Raw genomic sequence first — 22,570 nt, 5'->3', positions numbered from 1 at the left:
CAGCTCGACCTAAAAAACGTGGCTAAATTTGTATGCCATTTGGAAGAAGAATTCGAGGAAGAATACATCCTATAAAACGCCTAGAATTTCCACTGTCGAATCTCTCACAACACACGAAGCACGATGCGAAAGTGCGCATATGACGTCACAGGCCAGCTCATGCGTACAACCGCTTCTCAGTTCAGTCACTGGCTCTCGGTTGCGAGCTGAGTAATGGCGGACGGGTTTTTCGTGAATTTCGGCCAGCTATCAGTCAAGGCGTATTTCACTTCCATCGACCTAAAAACTATCACATGGTACAATTCTAACCATATTAACTTGATTGGCGCTAAAAAATGTGAAAACCAGGGACAAAAATTTTCGTCGTAGTGGCACTTTAAAGTGAATAATGATTCCAATAAAGCGTGACTAATTTCCGCTTCCGGCAAATCTCGTTTTGGTGTGAGTGACTTACTTAGCCTGACATAGCAGATTCTATGCCACAAAGATGTCTTCGTTCGAGTTAACCTCGCGCAATTCCGAAGAAGAAGACTTGTCTGACTACGATGAAGCTTTAGATGAAGTAAACCAGCGCATCAAAGAAGCTTTCGATATCTTGAAGCGTGAGACGAGAAAAGTTCGCAAGGAAAAGCGATCGCTCGACAAGGTCGCAAAGAAGCTGGAGCACGTCCATTTTTCGACGATGGTGCAACTTAACGTCGGTGGTCACCAATTTTCAACCAGTGTGGCAACACTGAATAGAGATCCAGGTACGCTTTTGTTAAAGCTGTCTTAGAAAGATTTCCGTACAATCACTTTTGTAAAACAAAACCTTACTCCCAAAGGCAATTTATTGTTTTCGCCATTGTTAATCCGGATCTAAGAGATGTATGCAGAATGAATTATGGGTCTGTGCAGAAATCTTACCACAGTCTGTATCGTATATCGCCACATGAAGAAATATAGTAGAGGTTTTGATTGAAATTCTTTATTCAACATTAGAATTATACATGTCAGTAATTATATTGTATCAAATGGGAAAAAAATCAAATGTGAACACGAAGGACCATAGTGACCTCTATTTTTTGTTTTGGTTCGTTTGTGTGCTCAGGGCCGAGTTGTTCAAAGGTGGATTAAGAAAACTCCGGATTAATGTGAAATTTGATTTCAGATCTGAAAGCGTTAAAAGAAAATTCAGTTTAATTCCATTCGTTTACAGTTTCATTATTAAATGCTCTAAAAAGAGTTGTTCCTAAACAGCTTTTGAACAGATTGATATAGAAACCCATATTAAAATTTAACCATGGGTTAGCGCTGATCGGCCTTCGAACAAACGAGCCTAGACCTCCAGTGGAATCAGTCATAACACATTAAACATGGTGCAATGTTTTAAGCATTCTTAGTTTTTCTAAACTTTAAATCCTAGGGATGTTCATCTTTAAATCCTAAGGTGTTCATCTTCTCGTCTCAGTTGTACCCTTGAATCATTGATTTACCCTCTTACCCCTAAGAGTGACTGGGTTTTAACTTCTCTTCCTTGAATAGAATGTAGAGGCCATGAGAATTAAGGAATTGGCCACCAATTTAAGATTAAAAGAGCTCCTGATTGTCCAACAAATTCTCTCCAATACTACAGGAAAAGTAGAGAAAACAGTTTGGAGAACATGAAATCAATACAAGAGTGTAAAGGATCAAGGTATTGAAAATAAGAGAAGTGATCGCCAACCTGATAGGCGTTATTGTTGGTAAAATTGAAGAACAGCTCCCCAAAATATCTGTTGGCCAACTGTTGGCTGACTGTTGGCAAACAAAACACAAAACACAATGAAAACAAATTCAGACACGAGTAAATAGACTGTCATCTTGGTAAGTTTGAACTTTCACAATTACCTCAAAATGAATTTTGACAAACACCATGTGATAGATGTAAATTTTGAGTGCAAGGCATTATTGGCCATATCAATCATCACTTATGTGAACTTGATGTATAGTATCTGACTGACACATTTTGTTCCCCTGAAATTGGAAGAGTTTAGGGGAGCTGTTCTTCAATTTTACATTATTGTTATAGGAATTCTCCTTGAGTGACCAAGGAGAACAAAGGTACTGTGCTGAGGTGTAAGGTTAAGTCTTTTTTCCACTACAACCTTAGGTTCTATGTTACATGCCATGTTTTCTGGGAGATTTGACACAAAGCCCAGTGAGGATGGATCATACTTCATTGATCGAGATGGAACCCACTTCCGCTACATCCTGAACTATCTTCGTAGTGGGCAGCTTGTTGTGCCTGAAGACAAGATTGTTCGTAAGGAGCTGCTCAATGAAGCAGAATTTTATCAAGTTCAAGGAATAATTGATGAGCTTAAAGCAAGACCTTTCAAGGACTCCTTGATCTTGTCATCAGTTCAACGGCAAACCTTGGTGGACTGGTTGAAGGATACAATGACAAATGCTAGCAATGATTACATCTTGCTGTACAGAGCCTCCCGCAATGGCTGGAATTCATCTCACTTTCACTCATGTTGTGATAATAAGGGACCAACAGTTACAGTGGCAAAGCATGGAAATTATGTATTTGGTGGATACACTGAACAACAGTGGGAATCCCACGGTAGGGTCTTAGACAATACTACTTTGCTATATAATAATCTGCAAAGAAGAACATATAGCCTGCTTGCAGGTGGTACTTTGTGTTTTGGCATGGCAAATATTCAGTTGCCATATTAAATGAGGAGAAAAACTGAGATGAGGGAAAAAGCAAGGGGAGGAAGAAGGGGAGAAAAACCAGAAAAACCCTTTCCCCCTCCCCCTTACTTTGTCACTCATTCCAAATCTTCCATCTGCCCTAATTGTGGTGGCCAAATATTTGCTGCACTAAATCTTGTTCTTTAAAACAGAAACTAATGCCTGCATGCGAGCGAAGAGTAGAATGATAAAATGTTTTTGCTGTGAAAGTGTCTTTAAGGGGACTGCATAAACACAAATTTGACAATATCATCTTAAATTGCTATTAACTGATATCTCTTATACAAAATAGTATTAATTTTGGTTCAAACTGAATAAGCTACATCCATTATCCTATTATGGGTCAAGTCAACATTTTATGAAGGAAATCTTTTTCTTCCTCATAGGGGATCTTAGTAAACCTGCTTACTTAGATTCCTTGGATTTTCAGAGGAAAATTAGACTGGAGTTTCAGAAATTTCAGCTTTGGTTTTACTTTACTTTTAAAATTTTGGTGTCTAAATCAAGCTATCCCCTTGTAAGTTTCCACGAGTCACTATTTAGTGTTAGGGGATGGATGTTCATTTGTTACAATACATTGAAGCTGTATACCTCCTTTGGCAAGAAAATTCAAGTGATTATGGTGATGATGATGATGAAGGTGATGGTAGCAGTTGTTATGATAATAAACAATCTTGTGGCAGCTTCTCTAGATTTATTTGTCTTAAACATTATAAAGCAGTGATATAGTAATTCACTCCTTAATGCCAGAATAAGACTTAATTTCTTAAAGGAACGGTTCCCCCCTCTTTTTTTTTTTTACAGCTTCAGGGGTTTACAGAGAGGCTCCAGCCTCCTTCCTCTTTAGTCTTGTCAACCCGAGTGGCCTGCCTCCGACAAAGATGGCTTTGAAAGCTGGAAGAGAAGGACAAGCCATATATTGTCACAGTGGTTATGGTCCAGTATTTGGAGGAGGACAAGATCTTCGGTTTCCTCATGCACCAAATTCCACTAACTGCTATGTAAACCTGAACAACACTTATGAATGCCCTGTAGGTCAGAATGCTACTTCATTTTTTACAGGAGCTCAGTCATTTACTATCCAAGAAATGGAAGTGTTTGGTTTTGAAAAGTAAGAGGCTGCCCAGCCTATTCACTCCCAATGGTGACCAAACAGTAGTTTCTCCTTACACTATCAATACTTTTGCAAACAGAAAGGCATCGAGAACTTAGTAAAATGTCAGTCATTGGCAATAGTTAAACAAACATGAAATTCTTAGAGCTGATTCTATTAGAAATGTAAGGCAGACATTGCAGCTAATTGAAATCTTTTTGAAAAGACAATAGATTTGAGGTGTCATCACTTTTTTGTACTGTTTTATGCCATTAGATACTTCATATTAAAGTTGTTAAAAATAATAGCAATAACAATGATAACAATAATAATAATAATAATAATAATAATAATAATTGTTAGAATTTTACCAATAAAGTTTACGAATAACGTACCAGGGTAAACCCCTAAGCAAAGGCTGTATTGAATGGACATCCTGGCCATTAAAATAGTCATTAAAAATAATGATGATGAATAAAAACAAATGAAAGTAAGAAAAACATCCAATATAAGTTACAATATAGCTAATAAAAACTAAATTCTATACAATGAAGAATTGTAACTGTTAACATCTTTTTCTCGCGAACGGGACTTTGAGCGCGATTTCTACACTGAAAAATGTTGAAATTAGTAAACAAAGGCAAAGAGGTGCTCTGGTTTGTGACTGAACTTCGTAAACCATCAATTCTTTTGTGTATAACCTCTAAACTATGTAATAATTAATAAAAATGAAAAAATATGCTCGCCTGATTGGTTGAAAGCGAGAGCTTTTTTCGTGTAACACGAGTGTAAAGTTGGAACACGAGTGCGAATTACAACATCTTAAATAAAAAAAAAACGAAAAACGAAAAATAAAACAAAAGGGACGTAAAACTATGAGGCATTTTTAGAAAGTCATCTACCCTCGCAACGCCTAATCGCGTGTGTTGTGTGACCACTCAAGTTAAAAAAAAAAAAAAAACAAATTATGCCTCGTTTCCGGGAATTTCAAGGTTCCCGGAATCAATTGTTTACGGTAACTTGTATACCCAAGAAAATAACATTTCTTTCTGCGCTCAAGCGTGTCGCAGTTCGACTAAAAGAAGATGTCTTCACCACGAGAGCTCGAAGAAGCGTCCGATTTACCTAGCGATGAAGCTTTTGAAGAAGTAAACAAGTACATTAAGGGTGTTAACGACATTCTGAAAAAAGAGGCGAAGAAAGTGCGTAAGGAAAGGGAAGCGTTCGATGACGTAGCGAAGAAACTCGAACATGTTCACTTCTCGAAGATGCTGGACGGTTAGGGATGTGTCAAAACAGTCTTGCGTGTTGAGACTAGTTCAATGCTTGTATAAAATAGCACGCGAAACGAAGTGGAGCATGAAACACACGAATTTTCATATCATTGCATGACTAAACGTCCTAAACGGCCAGTTGTTTCCGAGAAATCGGAATACTGAGAATTAATCAAAACCTCGTGCATTTTCCGCGAAATATGTGGACAAATTAAGAATTGTTTCATGCTTATCGTGCGTATATCGGGTTATGGATGCACGCGGGGAGTTTGGAGAGCACGAGAGAAGCGTAAAGCCTTGGTCAAACGGCGCATGAAAGTCGATGATAGTTGCATCTCTTCAAACTGTCATCAACTGTCACCAACTATCATTCGCATGGTCAAACGGCCAAAAAAGTTCGTGATAGTTTGATAGTTCACCGGCAGTCGCGCGAGTAAAGTCACGCGAGCAGCTAGTTCCAGGCTCTTTCCGCGTAAAATGTGAACGCTAACATGGCTTCGGGTGAGACAAACAAACTTGTTGAAGTATGAATTTATCACGACGAAAGAGGGCAGCAGCTTGGTTACTAGTAATCGATTTGTTGGAGGAATGTACGGAGGATGAATCTGGAGAGCGTTGGTGGAAGAGAGGACGGACAAAGGAATGGATTAAAAGGAGAAACGAAACGGGGATATTGAAATTGGTGGAAGAATTGCGAGTGGAGGACACTGCCGCTTACAAGGAAATGTTGCGAATGAACTTTAAAACATTTCAGGAAATATTGACTGCTATCGGGCTTTTGGCGGCCATTTTAAATGAGCCCGCCGATTGTCGGGGAAAACAGCTGACCAAAAACTATCATGAACTATCATGCGGGTGGTCAAACGAGAAAAACTATCATCGACTATCATGAAGAATTTGAACAAGCTCAAAATGAATGATTGTTGGTGATAGTGCCTGATAGTTGGTGGTCAAACGGAAGCGCACGCTTCGACTATCATCGACTATCATCAAATATCATCGACTATCATGTGCCGTTTGACCAGGGCTTAAGAGTTGCTCGAGGCGCAGCCGAGAGCAACTCTAGCTTCTTGAGTGCTCTCCAAACTTCCCAAGTGCATCCATAACTCAATATACGCACCAGCTAAAAGCATGAAACAATTCTTTTATAACATACAACAATTTGGGCGCTGAAAGACGTTTTATTTTTTGGATTGATTACAAAGTTCTCACAATGCAGTACAAAGGCGTTTGATCATTGGCTGGTTATAAACACGCCACAATTACTTTAGCGACAGTTGAACTGAACGCTTCATCTAACATCTGAAATTTTCGATGAAAAAGTCGTTTCTTCGAAAGTGAGTGATTTTTTTAAAAAAAGTCAAACTCCTTGATGAAAATGTAACCAAACAAATTCAAAGTACACAAGTTTTGGTAAACAAGCTTGGTTGGTAAAAGTCAAAGACCACTGAGTAGCGGGATTTGCATTTTTGACAACGATGTTCACATTGCCTTGCACAGTGTAATTATTGCCGAAGACGGACTCCAAGAAATTTGCATTCTTGTCGTGAGCCACCACCACACTTTTACTTTGACGGACAGTAGTACTGGTGAAAGAAGACTCGGTTGTGCCGTCGACAAGGCTGTTTGACAGGACCTCACTGCAACTGCGAAGCTGGGATGTCGATGGGTGCGTGTTGTAATGACTAAGGCTTTGCTCATTTCTGTGACGGGAGATCGCCATGATTTGCTTGTTTGGAATACCTGCATTAGACCACAAAGTTATGGCTGTCGCCCTGACGCTGTGGTTGGTGTAGAGCTTCGACAAGGATGTTGCTTCGCTAATGTTTTTCATCATGGAGTCGAGCGAGTTAAATCCGACTGGACGCCCTTCGTACCAAATGTTGTCGTCAAAACTCTAGTTCTTTCTTGGATATTGGAAAAACGACTCGCTCTTCTGGTTTAATTTGGACATGAACAATTTCAAGGCCTTGTAGCCGTCGTTCACGTCGTCTGTTTCGTACATTCGGGCCAATTTTTCGGTGCTTGAAACGTCGGCAATTCCACCAGGATGATTTTTGGTAGCTTCATCATGCGCCATCGTCGCGAAGCTGTGGCCAGTTGGGTCCACTTCAAACTTAAAGCTGATTGTTTTCAGGGTCCTCTGAACCTGTCGACCTCTTCTGCAAAAGAAGAGGACGATATGGAACCACACGTTACGGAGCAGAGAAAGTGGGCTGCTCAAGGCGACAACTTGCGAGGATTTTAGCCGCAGCAAATCTTCGTTTTCAATCGCCGGTTTTTGTTTTACATTTTCTTTTCTCTGACGCTTCAAGCTGACAACTGTCGCATTCAGCATTTCGTTTAACCTTTTAAGTCTTGGATCAGAAGTGAGCTTTAGGCCTTTGTTCAGTGTCGGTGCATTCAGATATCTTTCAATGCCGTGACGAAAACCAAGTAGTGTAGATTTGCTGTACACATCTCCGGATTTATTTCTGGCCTCTGCGTAGAATCTGCGAAGGTTCGTATCTAGTTGGCCAGGCGACATTTGTTCTAGCGGTGTCTGTATTTTTTTCTCACTACACCAAGCTAAATTAAAGAAAGAAAATATTGTTAATACCATTTAGTTTATAGACAATGCGTGACTGCTGTTTTTCATCAACCATGTTACATTGTAGCTGTAATGTTTTTTGAAATGAAAGTTGCCCGAAAATGTTGGCGTCTCCGATTGTTTTGTTAATTTTGTAATTAAATGGTTTTCGGTAGGTTTAACAAATGTAACAAAAAAAAAACGTCGTCAACAGAGACGTTTACCTTTAAAAGTTGCCACAGACCAATTTGTAGTCTTCTTAGTTCTTGCTGAATGTGTCTCAGTTAAAATTTTCTCCAGCTCCTGTTCCGATAAATTCGGGAAACGGGCCTGTTGTGCTTCGTTCGTTTTCGTTGTACTTGTTGGCTTGACTACTTACGGGAAGGTCAAAAGCCAAAGAAAAGTTTGTTTGGTCTCCCATTTACTGATATCGCTTTCCGAAACTTTAACTTAATGAACTCACACGACGGAAATTTTGTAGCTATTTTGAAACTGCACACGTCATTTTATTGAGCACGGCCGTGCGTACATAAAGATTTTGTTCATGATGGCGCAATAGGAAATAGATAGGACTACCGCGCGCGCTATGTTATAATTAAGAATTGTTTCATGCTTAGCGTGCGTCTATCGAGTTATGGATGCACGCGGGGAGGTTGGAGAGCACGAGAGAAGCGCAAGAGTTGCTCGAGGCGCCGCCGAGAGCAACTCTAGCTTCTTGAGTGCTCTCCAAACTTCCCAAGTGCATCCATGACTCGATATACGCACAGCTAAAAGCATGAAACAGTCTGGGCGCTGAATGACGTTTTTGTAATGTTTTTTGAAATGAAATTTGCCCGAAAATGTTGGCGTCTCCGATTGTTTTGTTGATTTTGTAATTAAATGGTTTTCGGTAGATTTAACAGATGTAACTAAAAAAAACGTCATCAACAGAGACGTTTACCTTTAAAAGTCGCCACGGACCAATTTGCAGTCTTCTTAGTTCTTGCTGAATGTCTTTCAGTTAAAATTTTCTCCAGCTCCTGTTCCGATAAATTCGGGAACCGGCCCGTTGTGTTTTGTTTTCGTGGTGCTTGTTGGCTTGACTACTTGCGGGAAGGTCGAAAGCCAAAGAAAAGTTTGGTTGGTCTTCGATTTACTAATATCGCGTTCCGAAACTTTAACTTAAGGAACTCACACGACGAAAATTTTGCAGCTATTTTGAAACTGCACAGGTCATTTTATTGAGCACGGCCGTGCGTACATAAAGATTTTGTTCATGATGGCGTAATAGGAATTAGATAGGACTACCGCGCGCGCTATGTTATAAGAAGCTTTTGTTCATGATTCTTGGAACAGTTTTTGCATTTGGTACCTGTCCACGTCTTGTTAGAGAGAGTTAAAATGCTTTCCAACCGTATTTCGAAGAAAGGTGACTCACACAAGTACAACGACGCGGAAAAAATGGAGCTGTCTTCCTCTGGCAGTTCAAAGAAGGATTTACCCGACGACGAGGCTCTGGATGAAGTGAACAAACACATTACTAATGCATTCGGTATTTTAAGGCGCGAGATAAGCAAGGTTCGCAAAGAAAAAGAAGCTTTTGAAGAGGTTGGAAAGAAAGGGAACATGTTCATTTCTCGACGATGTTGAAACTCAATGTTGGCGGTCATCTCTTCTCAACCAGTTTGGAAACCATGAATAAAGATCCAGGTACTTTAGGCATTAGTCAACGCATTTGTTGTGTAATCAGAGGTCTGAAATTTAGTTATCGAAATATTTGATCTGAATGGCTTTCGGCAATGGTTCGGTGAAAATGAAAAAAATATTGCGTTCTATGTTGAGAAAGAAATTCTTTATTGTCATTTTTTCAAGTAGTCCGATCTTAGAAACGAGTAATTAACTCTTTGCCATTTGTTCGATTGAATTTGATTTACAATTTGCAATGTAACAACAAACATATGAGACATATGTATGAACTGCGGTTATGAAACGTATATGTGCACGATCCTTCGCAGTAAAGCACTATTTGAGCAATAGTGAAAATCAGACCTGAAAAAAATTTCAGGCCTGTACGGGATTCGAACCACTGACCTCTGCGATACTAGTGCAGCGCTCTACCAATTGAGCTAACAAGCCAACTGGGAGCAGGCCATCAAATTAATTCGACATAAACCCGTAGATGATAAATCAAACAACAACAAACATATGAAACATCATCTACGGGTTTATGTCGAATTAATTTGATGGCCTGCTCCCAGTTGGCTTGTTAGCTCAATTGGTAGAGCGCTGCACTAGTATCGCAGAGGTCAGTGGTTCGAATCCCGTACAGGCCTGAAATTTTTTTCAGGTCTGATTTTCACTATTGCTCAAATAGTGCTTTACTGCGAAGGATCGTGCACATATACGTTTCATAACCGCAGTTCATACTTATGTTTCATATGTTTGTTGTTGTTTGATTTATCATCTACGGGTTTATGTCGAATTAATTTGATGGCCTGCTCCCAGTTGGCTTGTTAGCTCAATTGGTAGAGCGCTGCACTAGTATCGCAGAGGTCAGTGGTTCGAATCCCGTACAGGTCTGAAATTTTTTTTTCAGGTCTGATTTTCACTATTGCTCAAATAGTGCTTTACTGCGAAGGATCGTGCACATATACGTTTCATAACCGCAGTTCATACATATGTTTCATATGTTTGTTATTGTTTGATTTATCATCTACGGGTTTATGTCGAATTAATTTGATGGCCTGCTCCCAGTTGGCTTGTTAGCTCAATTGGTAGAGCGCTGCACTAGTATTGCAGAGGTCAGTGGTTCGAATCCCGTACAGGCCTGAAATTTTTTTCAGGTCTGATTTTCACTATTGCTCAAATAGTGCTTTACTGCGAAGGATCGTGCACATATACGTTTCATAACCGCAGTTCATACGTATGTTTTATATGTTTGTTGTTGTTTGATTTATCATCTACGGGTTTATGTCGAATTAATTTGATGGCCTGCTCCCAGTTGGCTTGTTAGCTCAATTGGTAGAGCGCTGCACCAGTATCGCAGAGGTCAGTGGTTCGAATCCCGTACAGGCCTGAAATTTTTTTTCAGGTCTGATTTTCACTATTGCTCAAATAGTGCTTTACTGCGAAGGATCGTGCACATATACGTTTCATAACCGCAGTTCATACATATGTTTCATATGTTTGTTGTTGTTTGATTTATCACCTACGGGTTTATGTCGAATTAATTTGATGGCCTGCTCCCAGTTGGCTTGTTAGCTCAATTGGTAGAGCGCTGCACTAGTATTGCAGAGGTCAGTGGTTCGAATCCCGTACAGGCCTGAAATTTTTTTTCAGGTCTGATTTTCACTTTTGCTCAAATAGTGCTTTACTGCGAAGGATCGTGCACATATACGTTTCATAACCGCAGTTCATACATATGTTTCATATGTTTGTTGTTGTTTGATTTATCATCTACGGGTTTATGTCGAATTAATTTGATGGCCTGCTCCCAGTTGGCTTGTTAGCTCAATTGGTAGAGCGCTGCACTAGTATCGCAGAGGTCAGTGGTTCGAATCCCGTACAGGCCTGAAATTTTTTTTCAGGTCTGATTTTCACTATTGCTCAAATAGTGCTTTACTGCGAAGGATCGTGCACATATACGTATACAATTTGTAATGTGTCGTTGATCATCCATGGATTAAAATTGATTTTTCTATCAGTCATGATCTGTCAATTAAACACCTATGAAAAATTCTCCAACTTGAAGCTCTATTTAAAGCATGTTCATATTTGGAAAATGTGCTTTGTCTGCTTTCATATCGATCCCGTTGAACTTGTTCCTCATCACGACTTTTCGATGACTGAGGCACCAACATAGAGTTTTCTGTTATCGTGTTTTTCCAGGTTCTGTGTTACATGCCATGTTCTCAGGAAGATTGGGCACGAAACCTGGCGACGATGGAACCTACTTCATTGATCGAGATGGAACCCACTTCCGGTGCATCCTAAATTATCTTCGGACTGGGAAACTCGTGCTACCCGAAGATACAGTCGTTCGCAAGGAGCTGTTAAGCGAGGCCGAATTCTATCAAATCGAAGGAATACTCAGTGAGCTGAAGGCACAACCTTTTCAGGACTCAGTGATCCTCTCCTCAGAGCAACGTCATATCTTGATCGACTGGTTGAGAGACACGCTTGAGAGTGCAAGTGACGACTACGTTTTGTTGTACCGCGCCACCCGGAATGGCTGGAATGCTTCCAACTTTCACTCCTTTTGCGACCGAAAGGGGCCAACAGTAACAGTGATGAAGAGTGAAATTCTACCTTTGGAGGATATACTGAGGAACAATGGTATCAACCCGGTAAGTTTTTATGCATCTTCCCAAATCTTTTAACAACAGAGTTAAAGCGACTAATTTGTTGCCTGGTGAGGCCTGAGCTGTGTGCAATGGACTACCTGTGCGCGCGATGGAAATTGGGCACGAGAAAACCCATAACTCCTTGCTTTTCTTTCGTGCTTTCAACTTCGGTCATGTTAAGTTGCGTTTCTTAAACAAACTGACACGCGGCTACAAACATTATTCAGTTTATTAAGAAGACAGAAGATCTTTCCCTTTATGCGATTATGCAGTTAAGTATGGACTACACAATAGACCGAGAAACTGACTACATTTAGGAGAGCAAAGGTTTTCAAATGCTTTTCCCACTGAAGTAATACAACGTTACCGCTCAATAGTGTTGCTCCACTTGAAGTTGCGATTCAAATCAAGTTTTACGCAATAATTCGAAAACATCTTGCTGACAAAAGTGGGTTGATCGAAGATGTTTCATATGATACTAACGTGAAGCGCAGAAAATAAGTTGAGTCTCATGTGCGGGCTCGCAACATACATCCGTTGCTGAAAAAATTGAGCCTAATCTCTAGTTAGCGATTAAAGCCATGCAAAGGTTTCAAATTCTCAGTAATTAGTATTGGGGTTTTATAAATCACAGTTTAATCTACATATCTTTCGTTGATTTTGTTTAGCTGGTGGAGCCAGCCACAAAAAAGCCCTCAAATCGTTTCTGTTCAGCCTTGTGAACTCTAACGGTTTACCAGCTTCAAAGCTACCGCTGATAACTGGAAAAGAAGGGAATGCAATCTACTGTAACAATGGAAATTGGCCCACATTTGGAGGTGGCCACGATCTTCGTATTGTAAATGCACCAAATTCCTACAACTGCTTTGTCAGCCCGAATAATTCGTACCATGTCCTACCGGGCAGAACGTTGCCACCTTTCTGCAGGGGAGCCAGAATTTCACTATAAGTGAAATGGAAGTTTTTGGATTCAAGAAGTAAAAGATTTCTGTGGCTTTGATTTGTTAGTTGTTCGGTTAATCGAGGTTCACGTAGGTTTGACTTGTAACAAATGGACACCAAATATTAAATTAAACGTTACGTTTGACTAAGATGTTGTATTTCTTGTGTATAGTTAGCGCTTAATTAAATTTGCCTGAGCAGGTTTCGAAAATCATAGCATAGATGTGTTCAACTTCCCGGCAAGCGTTTGAAGCGATGGAATGAAACAGCACCATTTTGTTTCAGTTCTTTACGTCGCAAGACGAATTCATGAGATGTTACTTTTCTATCCAAAAGAGAGCTAAAAGAGCATTTAGTTCTGAAGAATTCTAAGAGAAGTTTCTAAGACAGGCACTTCCAGACACTACATGGCTAATTAAAAAAAAAAAAATGACAGTCAAAAATATGCCCTATCTAAATGAATTCATCTCTGTTTACCATACTCTTTTAGAATCGTCGGGGGAAGGAGAGAAAGCATCTTTCAACCAGGGAAAATGAGAGAGTTCCTCTGTTAGAAACTAGTAATTACAATTGTGATTGCGTTACGCGGAAATACCATATTCGTTGAATTTGGTTCTAATTGCGACGAACGTGATCGTAAAGAGTGACGTTGCGGATATATTTGTCAGTTTTAGAAGCCAGTGGACTCTGCTGATTGAGATCAGTTCGTTATAGTTAGATTCTCAGTAAACAAGGCAAAGGTTTATGAAACCTCCTTCCCTGGGTAGAACTACTGTAGGGTGCAAGGTTGAAGGATCAAGAAGTGCGCTCCCCTTGCCGTTTTTTTGCCCTTGTTATTGAAAAGTATATTACATAGGTTATCTACTTACTGCTTCAACTTCCTCCCCATATTGGTCAATTCTTAGTTTTCACGGAACGTCATCAAAATTAAAAAATAAATAAGGAATTATCAATCCTTATGAGTTTTTTAGTTAGTACGTTATTAGAAAAGTTGAAGACTTATCTTTTTAAAAAAATAGTCAGTTTGATATGGTCAGTTTTCGTCTAGTGGTAAAGCAAGGTTAAATTTCTAAGCTTTTGCGCGCCACGATATTAAAATGCCGTAATATAGAATAGAAAAAGTGACTTATCTGCCAAGATTTCGCAATCTATACAGCCATTGTATACGAAAAGTACTCATATGGGTGTTTATGAGCCCTAAGAAGACGACTAGAGGCTTTTAATTTTATAGCAAAACTCGATGACATATGTTTTTGTCAGCTTCCGGCCCCTCAGAGGGACACAAACATGGAGCTCTATACAAAGCCTTAGAAATATGAGTAAAAAATTTCTCCGAATATCTCCCTCGCGAAACATCGCTCAGACCTGAATCTTTGCGATCAGATCTGAATCTTTGCGAGACTGTTTAAATATTTCATCATATCTTCTCTCTTTGATTCTTGACCCTATTTGTTAGATGGTTTTGATGATGGTGTGACAGTGACAAATCCTGCAATAAGCAACTGCTGCCCTGGTTATCGCAGAAAAAAAAATTAGTTATTTAATCAAGAAGCATACCTTTTTCGAAGCTTCTAATCATTCAAATAAATTGCCAATTGATGGAGAAGAGAGGAATGGAACGAGAACATGTTCTGCGAAAGGCGAGATGGGCAATATTCAAAATGGTGGGGTCCACAGCTCAATACAATTTTCAAAGGGTAAGGTTGCTCCTTGGAATATATATCAAACGGTAATCAGTGCGATAATTTTATAAACACTTTCGAGATGCGGAACTAAAAGTAACATGTTTTCAGGAAACCACTTAAAGTGAATAATGATTCTAATAACGTGTGAGTAACTTCCGCTTCCGGCAAATCTCGTTTTGGTGTAGCTGACTTTCTTCGTAAGATACCAGATCCTATACGTTAAAGATGTTTTCGTCTGAGTTCACTTCGCGCAACTCCGAAGAAGAAGACTTGTCTGACTGCGATGAAGCTTTGGATGAAGTGAACCAACGTATCAAAGAAGCTTTCGATATCTTGAAGCGTGAGACGAACAAAGTTCGCAAGGAAAAGCGATCGCTCGATAAGGTCGCAAAGAAGCTGGAGCACGTCCATTTTTCGACGATGGTGCAACTTAACGTCGGCGGTCACCAATTTTCAACCAGTGTGGCAACACTGAATAGAGATCCAGGTACGGTTTTATTAAAGCTGTCTTAGTAAGATTTCTGCACAATCTCACACTTTTGTAAAACAAAACTTTACTCCCAAAGGCAAATTATTGTTTTCGCCATTGTTAATCCAGATCTAAGAGATGTATGCAGAATGAATTATGGGTCTGTGCAGAAATCTTACTACATTCTATATCGTATATGTTATAATAAGGTATAGCGACAGGTGTGTCCTCTAGGGACTTATAGTCTAGCTACTTAATAAATATTCGTGTGGTGGTTGACAGGTAGGTTTTCTTCTAAGTTAAACGTTTTAGTTTTCTTATCCTTGTCTCTCGTTGTCTCTCGTATTATTACATCGTATATGGCCACATGAAGAAATATAGTGGAGGTTTTGATTGAATTTCTTTATTCAACATTGGATTTATACATGTCAGTAATTGTATCGTATCAAATGGGAAAAAAATCAAATGTGAACACGAAGGACCATAGTGACCTCTATTTTTGAATTGTTTTGGTTCGTTTGTGTGCTCAGATCTCCAATGGAATCAGTCATAACACAGTAAACATGGTGCAATATTTTAAGCATTCTTAGCTTTTTTTTAAACTTCAAATCCTAAGGGTGATCAGTGTTCATCTTCTCCTTTCAGTTGTACCCTTGAATCATTGATTTACCCTCTAACCCCTAAGAGTGACTGAGTTCTAATTTCCCTTACAGTGCCTTCCTTGAATAGAATGTAGAGGCCATGAGAATTAAGGAATTGACCACCAATTTAAGATTAAAAAAGCTCCTGATTGTACAACAGATTCTCCTCAATACCACAGGAAAAGTAGAGAAAACAGTTTGGAGAACATGAAACCAATACAAGGGTGTAAAGGATCAAGATATTGAAAAAAGAGAGAAATGATCGCCAACCTGATAGGCATTATTGGTGGTAAATTTGAAGAACAGCTCCCCAAAATATCTGTTGGCCGACTTTTGGCGAACGAAACACAAAACACAATGAAAACAAATTCAGACACGAGTAAATAGACTGTCATCTTGGTAAGTTTGAACTTTCACAATTACCTCAAAATGAATTTTCACAAACACCACGCGACAGAGGTAAATTTCAAGTGCGAGGCATTATTGGCCATATCAATTGTCATTTATGTGAACTTGATGTGTCGTATCTGACTGACACATTTCATTCCACTGAAATTGGAAGAGTTTAGAGGAGCTGTTCTTCAATGTTACCTTATTGTTATAGGAATTCTCCTTGAGAGACCAAGGAGAACAAAGGTACTTTGCTGGGGTGTAAGGTTAAGTCTTTTTTTCATTACAACCTTAGGTTCTATGTTACATGCCATGTTTTCTGGAAGATTTGACACAAAGCCCAGTGAGGATGGATCATACTTCATTGATTGAGATGGAACCCACTTCCGCTACATCCTGAACTATCTTCGTAGTGGGCAGCTTGTTGTGCCCGAAGACAAGATTGTTCGCAAGGAGCTGCTCAATGAAGCAGAATTTTATCAAGTTCAGGGAGTAATTGAAGAGCTTAAAGCAAGACCTTTCAAGGACACCTTGATCTTGTCATCAGTTCAGCAGCAGATCTTGATGGACTGGTTGAAGGATACAATGAAAAATGCTAGCAACGATTATATCTTACTGTACAGAGCCTCCCGCAATGGCTGGAATTCATCCAACTTTCACTCTTGTTGTGATAATAAGGGGCCAACAGTTACAGTGGTAAAGAGTGGAAATTATGTATTCGGTGGATACACTGAACAACCGTGGGAGTCCCATGGTAGGCCCTTAGACATTACTAACCCTGTAACAAGCTGCGGAAAAGAACATATAGCCCGCCCTCAGGCGATAGTTTGTGTTTCAGGGTGGCGATATTAGATTGGTGAAAGATGTGGAACGAGTGACAAGGCCTCCACCTATCCAATGTGGTTGCCAAATATTTGCCATGCCAAACCCATGGTTGAAACCACAAATTACAGCCTACATGCAGGCTAAAGTAAAGCACTGTTTTTGCTGTGAAAGGTAATCTTTTAGGGGTCCCTAAACACAAATTGATGTCATCTTGAATTGTTTTAGCCGATGTCTCTTGGTTAAAATTGTATTAATTGTTGTTCAAACTAAATGAGTTACACCCAAAGTGATCTCCTATTGTGGCTCAAGTCAACATTGTTAAAAGAAAATCTCTTTTTTTATCTGGGATCTCATTAACCCTGCTTACTTAGATTCCTTGCATGTTCAGAGGGAAATTAGGCTGGAGCCTTGCTTTATAAAAATGATTTTAATTATGATAGTAATAGTGATAATAATAATCATAACTTCAGTTGATAATGATAACTCAGTTAATTCTCATCCATATTAGAAAAAAATGTTTCCACTTAATTTTGATCCTTCCTCTTAATTTTTGCCTTATTGTTGTAGTATGCCTTTCTTATAGAAACAGTTCCTCTTTATTTTCCTTTTCTTAACAGCTTCAGGGGTTTTCAGAGAGGCTCCAGCCTCCTTCCTCTTCAGTTTCGTCAACCATAGTGGTCTGCCACCGACAAAGATGGCTTTGAAAGCTGGGAAAGAAGGTTAAGCCATTTATTGTCACAGTAACTATGGGCCAGTATTTGGAAAAGGACACGATGTTCGGTTTGTCAATGCACCAAATTCCAACAGCTGTTATGTAAACCTGAACAACACTTATGAATGCCCTGTAGGTCAGAATGCCACTTCATTTTTTACAGGAGCTCAGTCATTTACTATCCAAGAAATAGAAGTGTTCGGTTTTGAAAAGTAAGAGGTTGCCCAGCCTATTCACTCCCAATGGAGACCAAACAATAGTTTCTCCTTACACTATTAATATATTTTTGAGCAGAAAGGCATTGAGAATATGGTAAAATATCAGTTATGGGCAACTGTTTGAATAAAGTTTAAATTCTCAGTGCTGATTCTATAAGAAATGTATAGCAAACAGTGCAGCTTATTGGAAGGGGTTAATGATTATCTTAATGAAAAGACAATAGATTTGAGGTATCATCACTCATCTGTATGGTATTATGCCTATGGATTGTTCCTATTGAAGTTTTTAAATGATAATAATAACAGTAATAATAATAATAACAATAATAATAATAACAATAATTATAAGATCAGTACTAATAATAAAAATATATTTTGCTAGGGTAAATCCCTTATGTTAAGAATGGACATCTTGGGCACTGAAATAATAATTAAAAATAATGAGGAATAAAAATAAGTGAAAATAAGAAAAATATCCTATGTAAGTTACCATATAAAAACTAAAGTAGGTGGTTAAAAAGGCATATTTAAAAATTTGATGCAAATAAATTCCTTAGTCTGGTTTTAAAAGTTACCAGTGAATTGACCTCTTTCAAATGCAATGATAGCTTTTTAATGGTTTGGGCACCTGAATAAAAGCAGCCTTTCTTTGCATATTCCTTGCATGTTAATAATGATAATAATAATAATAATAATAATAATAATAATAATAATAAAAATTTAATATTTATATTGCGCAAATTAACATGTCGATATGATCAAATGCGCATCACAACACTTTTCGGGGCACTTTGGCCGGACTGCATCAGCAGTTTACAAACAATCGAAGGAAACTTATTTGAGCATGCCCCCTCCCCCCAATTCCCATTAAACAGGCCAGACCACATCACAGTAATCTCGTGAGTGGGTTCTTTAACGTCCCCTGCCTAACCAAATTAACTAATTAAAAGATGCAGGAGAAGGGACCTACGGTTTATTCGTCCTTATCCGAGAAGACTAGAATGTCTATCCATTTCTTGATTATAGAAAAGTAGTGTATTCTCCTCAGTTATTTTAAAACCTTGAGTGTTGGTCCAGCCGGGACTCGAACCATTGACCTTGACCTCCCGCACAAAAGTCCAGCGCTCTAACCAATTCAGCTAACCGGGAGGCGGTTAGCTGAATAATTATATGATGTTAACCCTCCCAGGGATAAGCATTAAAATATCCAGTTGGTCATACCTAGCATACTTCTTGTTATTGCTCTTGTTGCAGAGTTTGGTGCCTTCTCAACAATCTGTTACAATTAATATCCATATTATTTCTTCACTGAGTAATGTAGTCAGCAAACAAAGGTAAAGGAGTGCTCTGGTTATTTACTAAATTTGTAACTAACAGTTTTTTGTGGATAACCTCTAAACTATGTAATTGGGTCCTTTGTGAAATAATCAACCTTTGTAACAATTTCCCTAAAACTCACTTCAAGGGGATTGTATCCTGACAAAAAGTGCCTTTTGCGGGGGTGGGGGGGAGCGGGGGAGGAAGGGGTAGACATAAACGAATACTCCATCATTTTATTCCGCCCCCTCTTTACTAAGCTGGAGAAATTTTTCTGTAATTAAAAAAATACCGTATTTACTCGAATGAGCGTCGCCCTCGAATAAGTGCCACATCTGGAACAGAAAAAGTTAATAAGCGCCGCCCTCGAATAAGCGTCGCACCCCCGATGCGGCGCTCCCTATAACCAGGAAGAACACTATAAAACAATTTTAACACAGCCTCGGCAATTTATATTTTTTAAATGTGATGTTCTTTTGTTCAAAGTAACTGTATTTCTCCGCTCGGGTTATCATGAAACGCTCGAGATTTTTCACCGCATGAATTTTTCTCGTAATTCTAGATTTGCTATCAGTTTAGCATCGGTCCATAGGAAAATTGACAGATAGAAAGGGTACTGTTGAATAAAAATATAGAAAAAGTAAATTGGTCTGGTACAATTTTTAAATAAGCGCCGCCCTCGAATAAGCGCCTCGCTTGTGGCGCAAAAAATTAAATAAGCGCCGCGGCGCTTATTCGAGCAAATACGGTAATAAAAATAAAAAAAAGAATTTATGCCATGAAGCGTTTTGAAAAAGTCATCTAATTTCGAGCTCGCAACGCTTAATTGCGTGTACTGCAATATTAAGACATGCGTTACGAGTTGTGTGACAACTCAAGTAATTTATGTATCGTTTCCGGGAAATTCAATTCTCGGAATCAATTGTTAACGGTAACTTTGCATACCTAAAAAAGCGTGGTAATATTATTTTGTTCTGCGCATAAGTGACTTGCTGTTCTGGTAAAGGAAGATGTCTTCACCACGAGAGCTCGAAGAAACGTTCGACTTACCCAGCGATGAAGCTTTTGAAGAAGTAAACAAGTACATTAAAGGAGTCTACGACATTCTAAAGCAGGAGGCCATTAAAGTTCGCAAGGAAAGGGAGACGTTCGAAGATGTCGCGAAGAAGCTTGAACATGTTCACTTCTCGAAGATGCTGAAACTGAATGTTGGAGGCCACCTTTTCTCGACCAGTTTGTCGACCATGAGTAAAGATCCAGGTAGCGTAGGCCTTGTATCTTACTTTACAAATACTTAAACTAAGAATAACTGACCAGTAAGAGCTGTTAAAGGATCGTGAAATTAATTCGAAACATCCAATATGGCGTCACAATGTTTCGAGTCAGTATGGGCGTCACCGAGATTGCTTGAAGATAATCGAAACAAGGAAGCAGTAGTCTGTAGAAAAGTAATTGACAGGAGAGAACGAAAAGCAGCGAGGATGGAAAAGAGTGGCGGAGGCTGATATTTAAGAACCACTGACCGTAAATATCGAGAACCCGCCGGCAGTTGCAAAATTTCGTAATTTATTATTTTTTTTTTTTAAAGGGCCCTTTTAATGAACCTTTTTCGAAATTTATATTAAAAAGTTCTATCGTGCCTTTTTTTTCTCCGAAAAATCGAAAAGTCTAAAATACGCCTAGATTGCCGTTGTCCCCCCACCCCCCCCCCTGTAAAGCAATAGAAAATTAAGCAACTATGGCAACTTTGTACGCTGCAACGCGCTGCTATCTCGCTTTTAAATTTTGTGTGATAGCAGATGGTCCTTTTGTCTCTTGGAAAATATAAATGTTTTGTTATATTTTACATTTAAGTCTAAACAGAGTCCCGTTGAAATAAAGTACCTCGCGTCTTTTTCGCAGAGGTAAAATAAAGCTCAACTTCAGTGGCCAAAAAGAGTTCTGCCTTATATATTTATAAATCATAATATGCATCATCTTAAAGCTTTATTCTTGTATTTTATTCCTCCAATTCTCTATCTTGGCCCGCTATAAGCGGCGCGTCCAGGTTTAAAAGAGTTTGGCCTATTTTGTCAAAAATGCAATGCGAACCCCTGGACAGCTGTCACGACCCATTCAAAGGCCGAAGTTGCTTAGTTTACTATTTAAGTGGGGGAAAACGGCTATCTCGGCATATTGTGAACTTTTCGATTTTTTCGGAGAAAAAAAAGCGCGATAGAACTTTTTGATATAATTTTCGAGAAAGTTTCATTGAAAGGGTCCTCCAGAAAAAATAAAATAAATTACGAAATTTTGCAATTGTCGGCGGATTCTCGATATTTGTGGTCGTTACAATCTAGTCCAGTGAAAGAAAAACGATATTTTGTGGCCTCTGAAGGTGAGATGTTTACGTGAAACCTGAACGGTGAGAGCGACCACGTGACCTTGCTTTTCATACCACTTTCTCGCGTTAGCCTGTTGCGCTTTGCCGTTTCTACGTGGATATAACCTGTTTCGCGTTTTGTGTGAAAGTAAGACATTTTTCACTTTTTCTCATAGATAGTAGAGGTTTATTGCCGGAATAAGGGCACCAAAACTATTTCTTGTAAGTCAAACAAGAGCGCCTTCAAATGCATTACGACGTGAGCCCACGCGAAGCTAACGCAAGGTTCACGCTATTTTACGTAAAATGTGAAGGGGTAAGCTGACGTGTGCCGTTTCTCGTAAACGCGGAGCTAAATCTCTCTGCTGATTACTATCGACGAACTGTGAACTTGTGGGCACGATGCCAGATGCACAGACCATGACAGAGATACCTAGAAGATATCTGAATTTAGTACTTTCGAGTGATTGCTCGTGGGAAATCAAACTAAGAAATAAAAAAACAAAGCAATTGCTAACTGCAGCAACAGATTGAATAAAAAGAAAAAAGAGAAGGCTTTCTTCACTAAGCCATCCAGTTTAATGTTACATGTGGCTTCTATTTATCCAGGTTCTATGTTACACGCCATGTTTTCCGGAAGATTTGACTCAAAACCTGACGAGGATGGATCATACTTCATTGATCGAGATGGAACACACTTCCGGTACATCCTGAATTATCTTCGCACAGGGGAGCTTGTCGTCCCCGATGAAAAGACTGTTCGTCATGAACTGCTGATTGAGGCCAAGTTTTATCAAGTTGAAGGAATTATAGAGGCACTGACACCAAAACCAGTCTTTCAGGATTCAGTGATCCTATCGTTCGATCAACGCCAGACTTTGACGAACTGGTTGAAGGACGACATTGGCCCTAACAAAGTCATCGGTTATAAATTGTTATACAGGGCTTCACGCAATGGCTGGGCTGCTTCACACTTTCACGCTTGTTGCGATAACAAAGGACCAACAGTTACAGTGGTAAAGAGCGG

General features: G+C 39.2%; 3 protein-coding genes and 3 pseudogenes across 5 annotated transcripts in view; 5 read left to right on the top strand and 1 right to left on the bottom strand.

Moving 5' to 3' along the window:
* The window catches only part of LOC111339877 (uncharacterized), a 50,578-nt gene that overhangs the window by 21,576 nt on the left and 6,432 nt on the right, over positions 1-22,570 (top strand). The gene's annotated exons all lie outside the window — the stretch shown is intronic.
* Positions 437-4,066, top strand: LOC111339886 (uncharacterized). The gene is made up of 3 exons (XM_088738190.1): positions 437-749; positions 2,132-2,590; positions 3,529-4,066. The coding sequence occupies exons 1-3, from the start codon at positions 488-490 to the stop codon at positions 3,837-3,839; spliced, it is 1,032 nt and encodes a 343-aa protein (XP_088594316.1). The 5' UTR covers positions 437-487; the 3' UTR covers positions 3,840-4,066.
* On the bottom strand, positions 6,452-8,762 carry LOC148720777 (uncharacterized; annotated as a pseudogene).
* LOC111339878 (uncharacterized) lies at positions 8,875-13,037 on the top strand (annotated as a pseudogene).
* LOC111345115 (uncharacterized) lies at positions 14,438-18,011 on the top strand (annotated as a pseudogene). The gene is made up of 3 exons (XR_015993085.1): positions 14,438-15,096; positions 16,405-16,863; positions 17,552-18,011. The product of XR_015993085.1 is annotated as an uncharacterized LOC111345115 (transcript).
* LOC111345126 (uncharacterized) overlaps positions 20,127-22,570 on the top strand; it is a 4,383-nt gene continuing 1,939 nt past the window's right edge. The window contains exons 1-2 of the mRNA XM_022952403.2: positions 20,127-20,441; positions 22,153-22,570. The exon at positions 22,153-22,570 is cut by the window's right edge and continues 41 nt beyond it. Coding sequence (XP_022808138.1) covers positions 20,192-20,441; positions 22,153-22,570 — 668 coding nt within the window. The 5' untranslated portion in view covers positions 20,127-20,191. The remainder of the gene's footprint in view (positions 20,442-22,152) is intronic.

This window comes from Stylophora pistillata, chromosome 11, assembly GCF_964205215.1.
Source record: "Stylophora pistillata chromosome 11, jaStyPist1.2, whole genome shotgun sequence".
Classification (NCBI taxonomy): domain Eukaryota; kingdom Metazoa; phylum Cnidaria; class Anthozoa; order Scleractinia; family Pocilloporidae; genus Stylophora; species Stylophora pistillata.
This window is presented reverse-complemented; position numbering and strand designations above follow the sequence as displayed.

What these genes read in the sequence shown, in the direction of transcription:
- LOC111339886 (XM_088738190.1), top strand. Translation starts at nt 488, where the DNA reads ATGTCTTCGTTCGAGTTAACCTCGCGCAATTCCGAAGAAGAAGACTTG. An exon ending in AACACTGAATAGAGATCCAG is followed by an intron (nt 750 to 2,131) that starts GTACGCTTTTGT and finishes CTACAACCTTAG; the next exon opens with GTTCTATGTTACATGCCATG. An exon ending in ACAACAGTGGGAATCCCACG is followed by an intron (nt 2,591 to 3,528) that starts GTAGGGTCTTAG and finishes TTTTTTTTACAG; the next exon opens with CTTCAGGGGTTTACAGAGAG.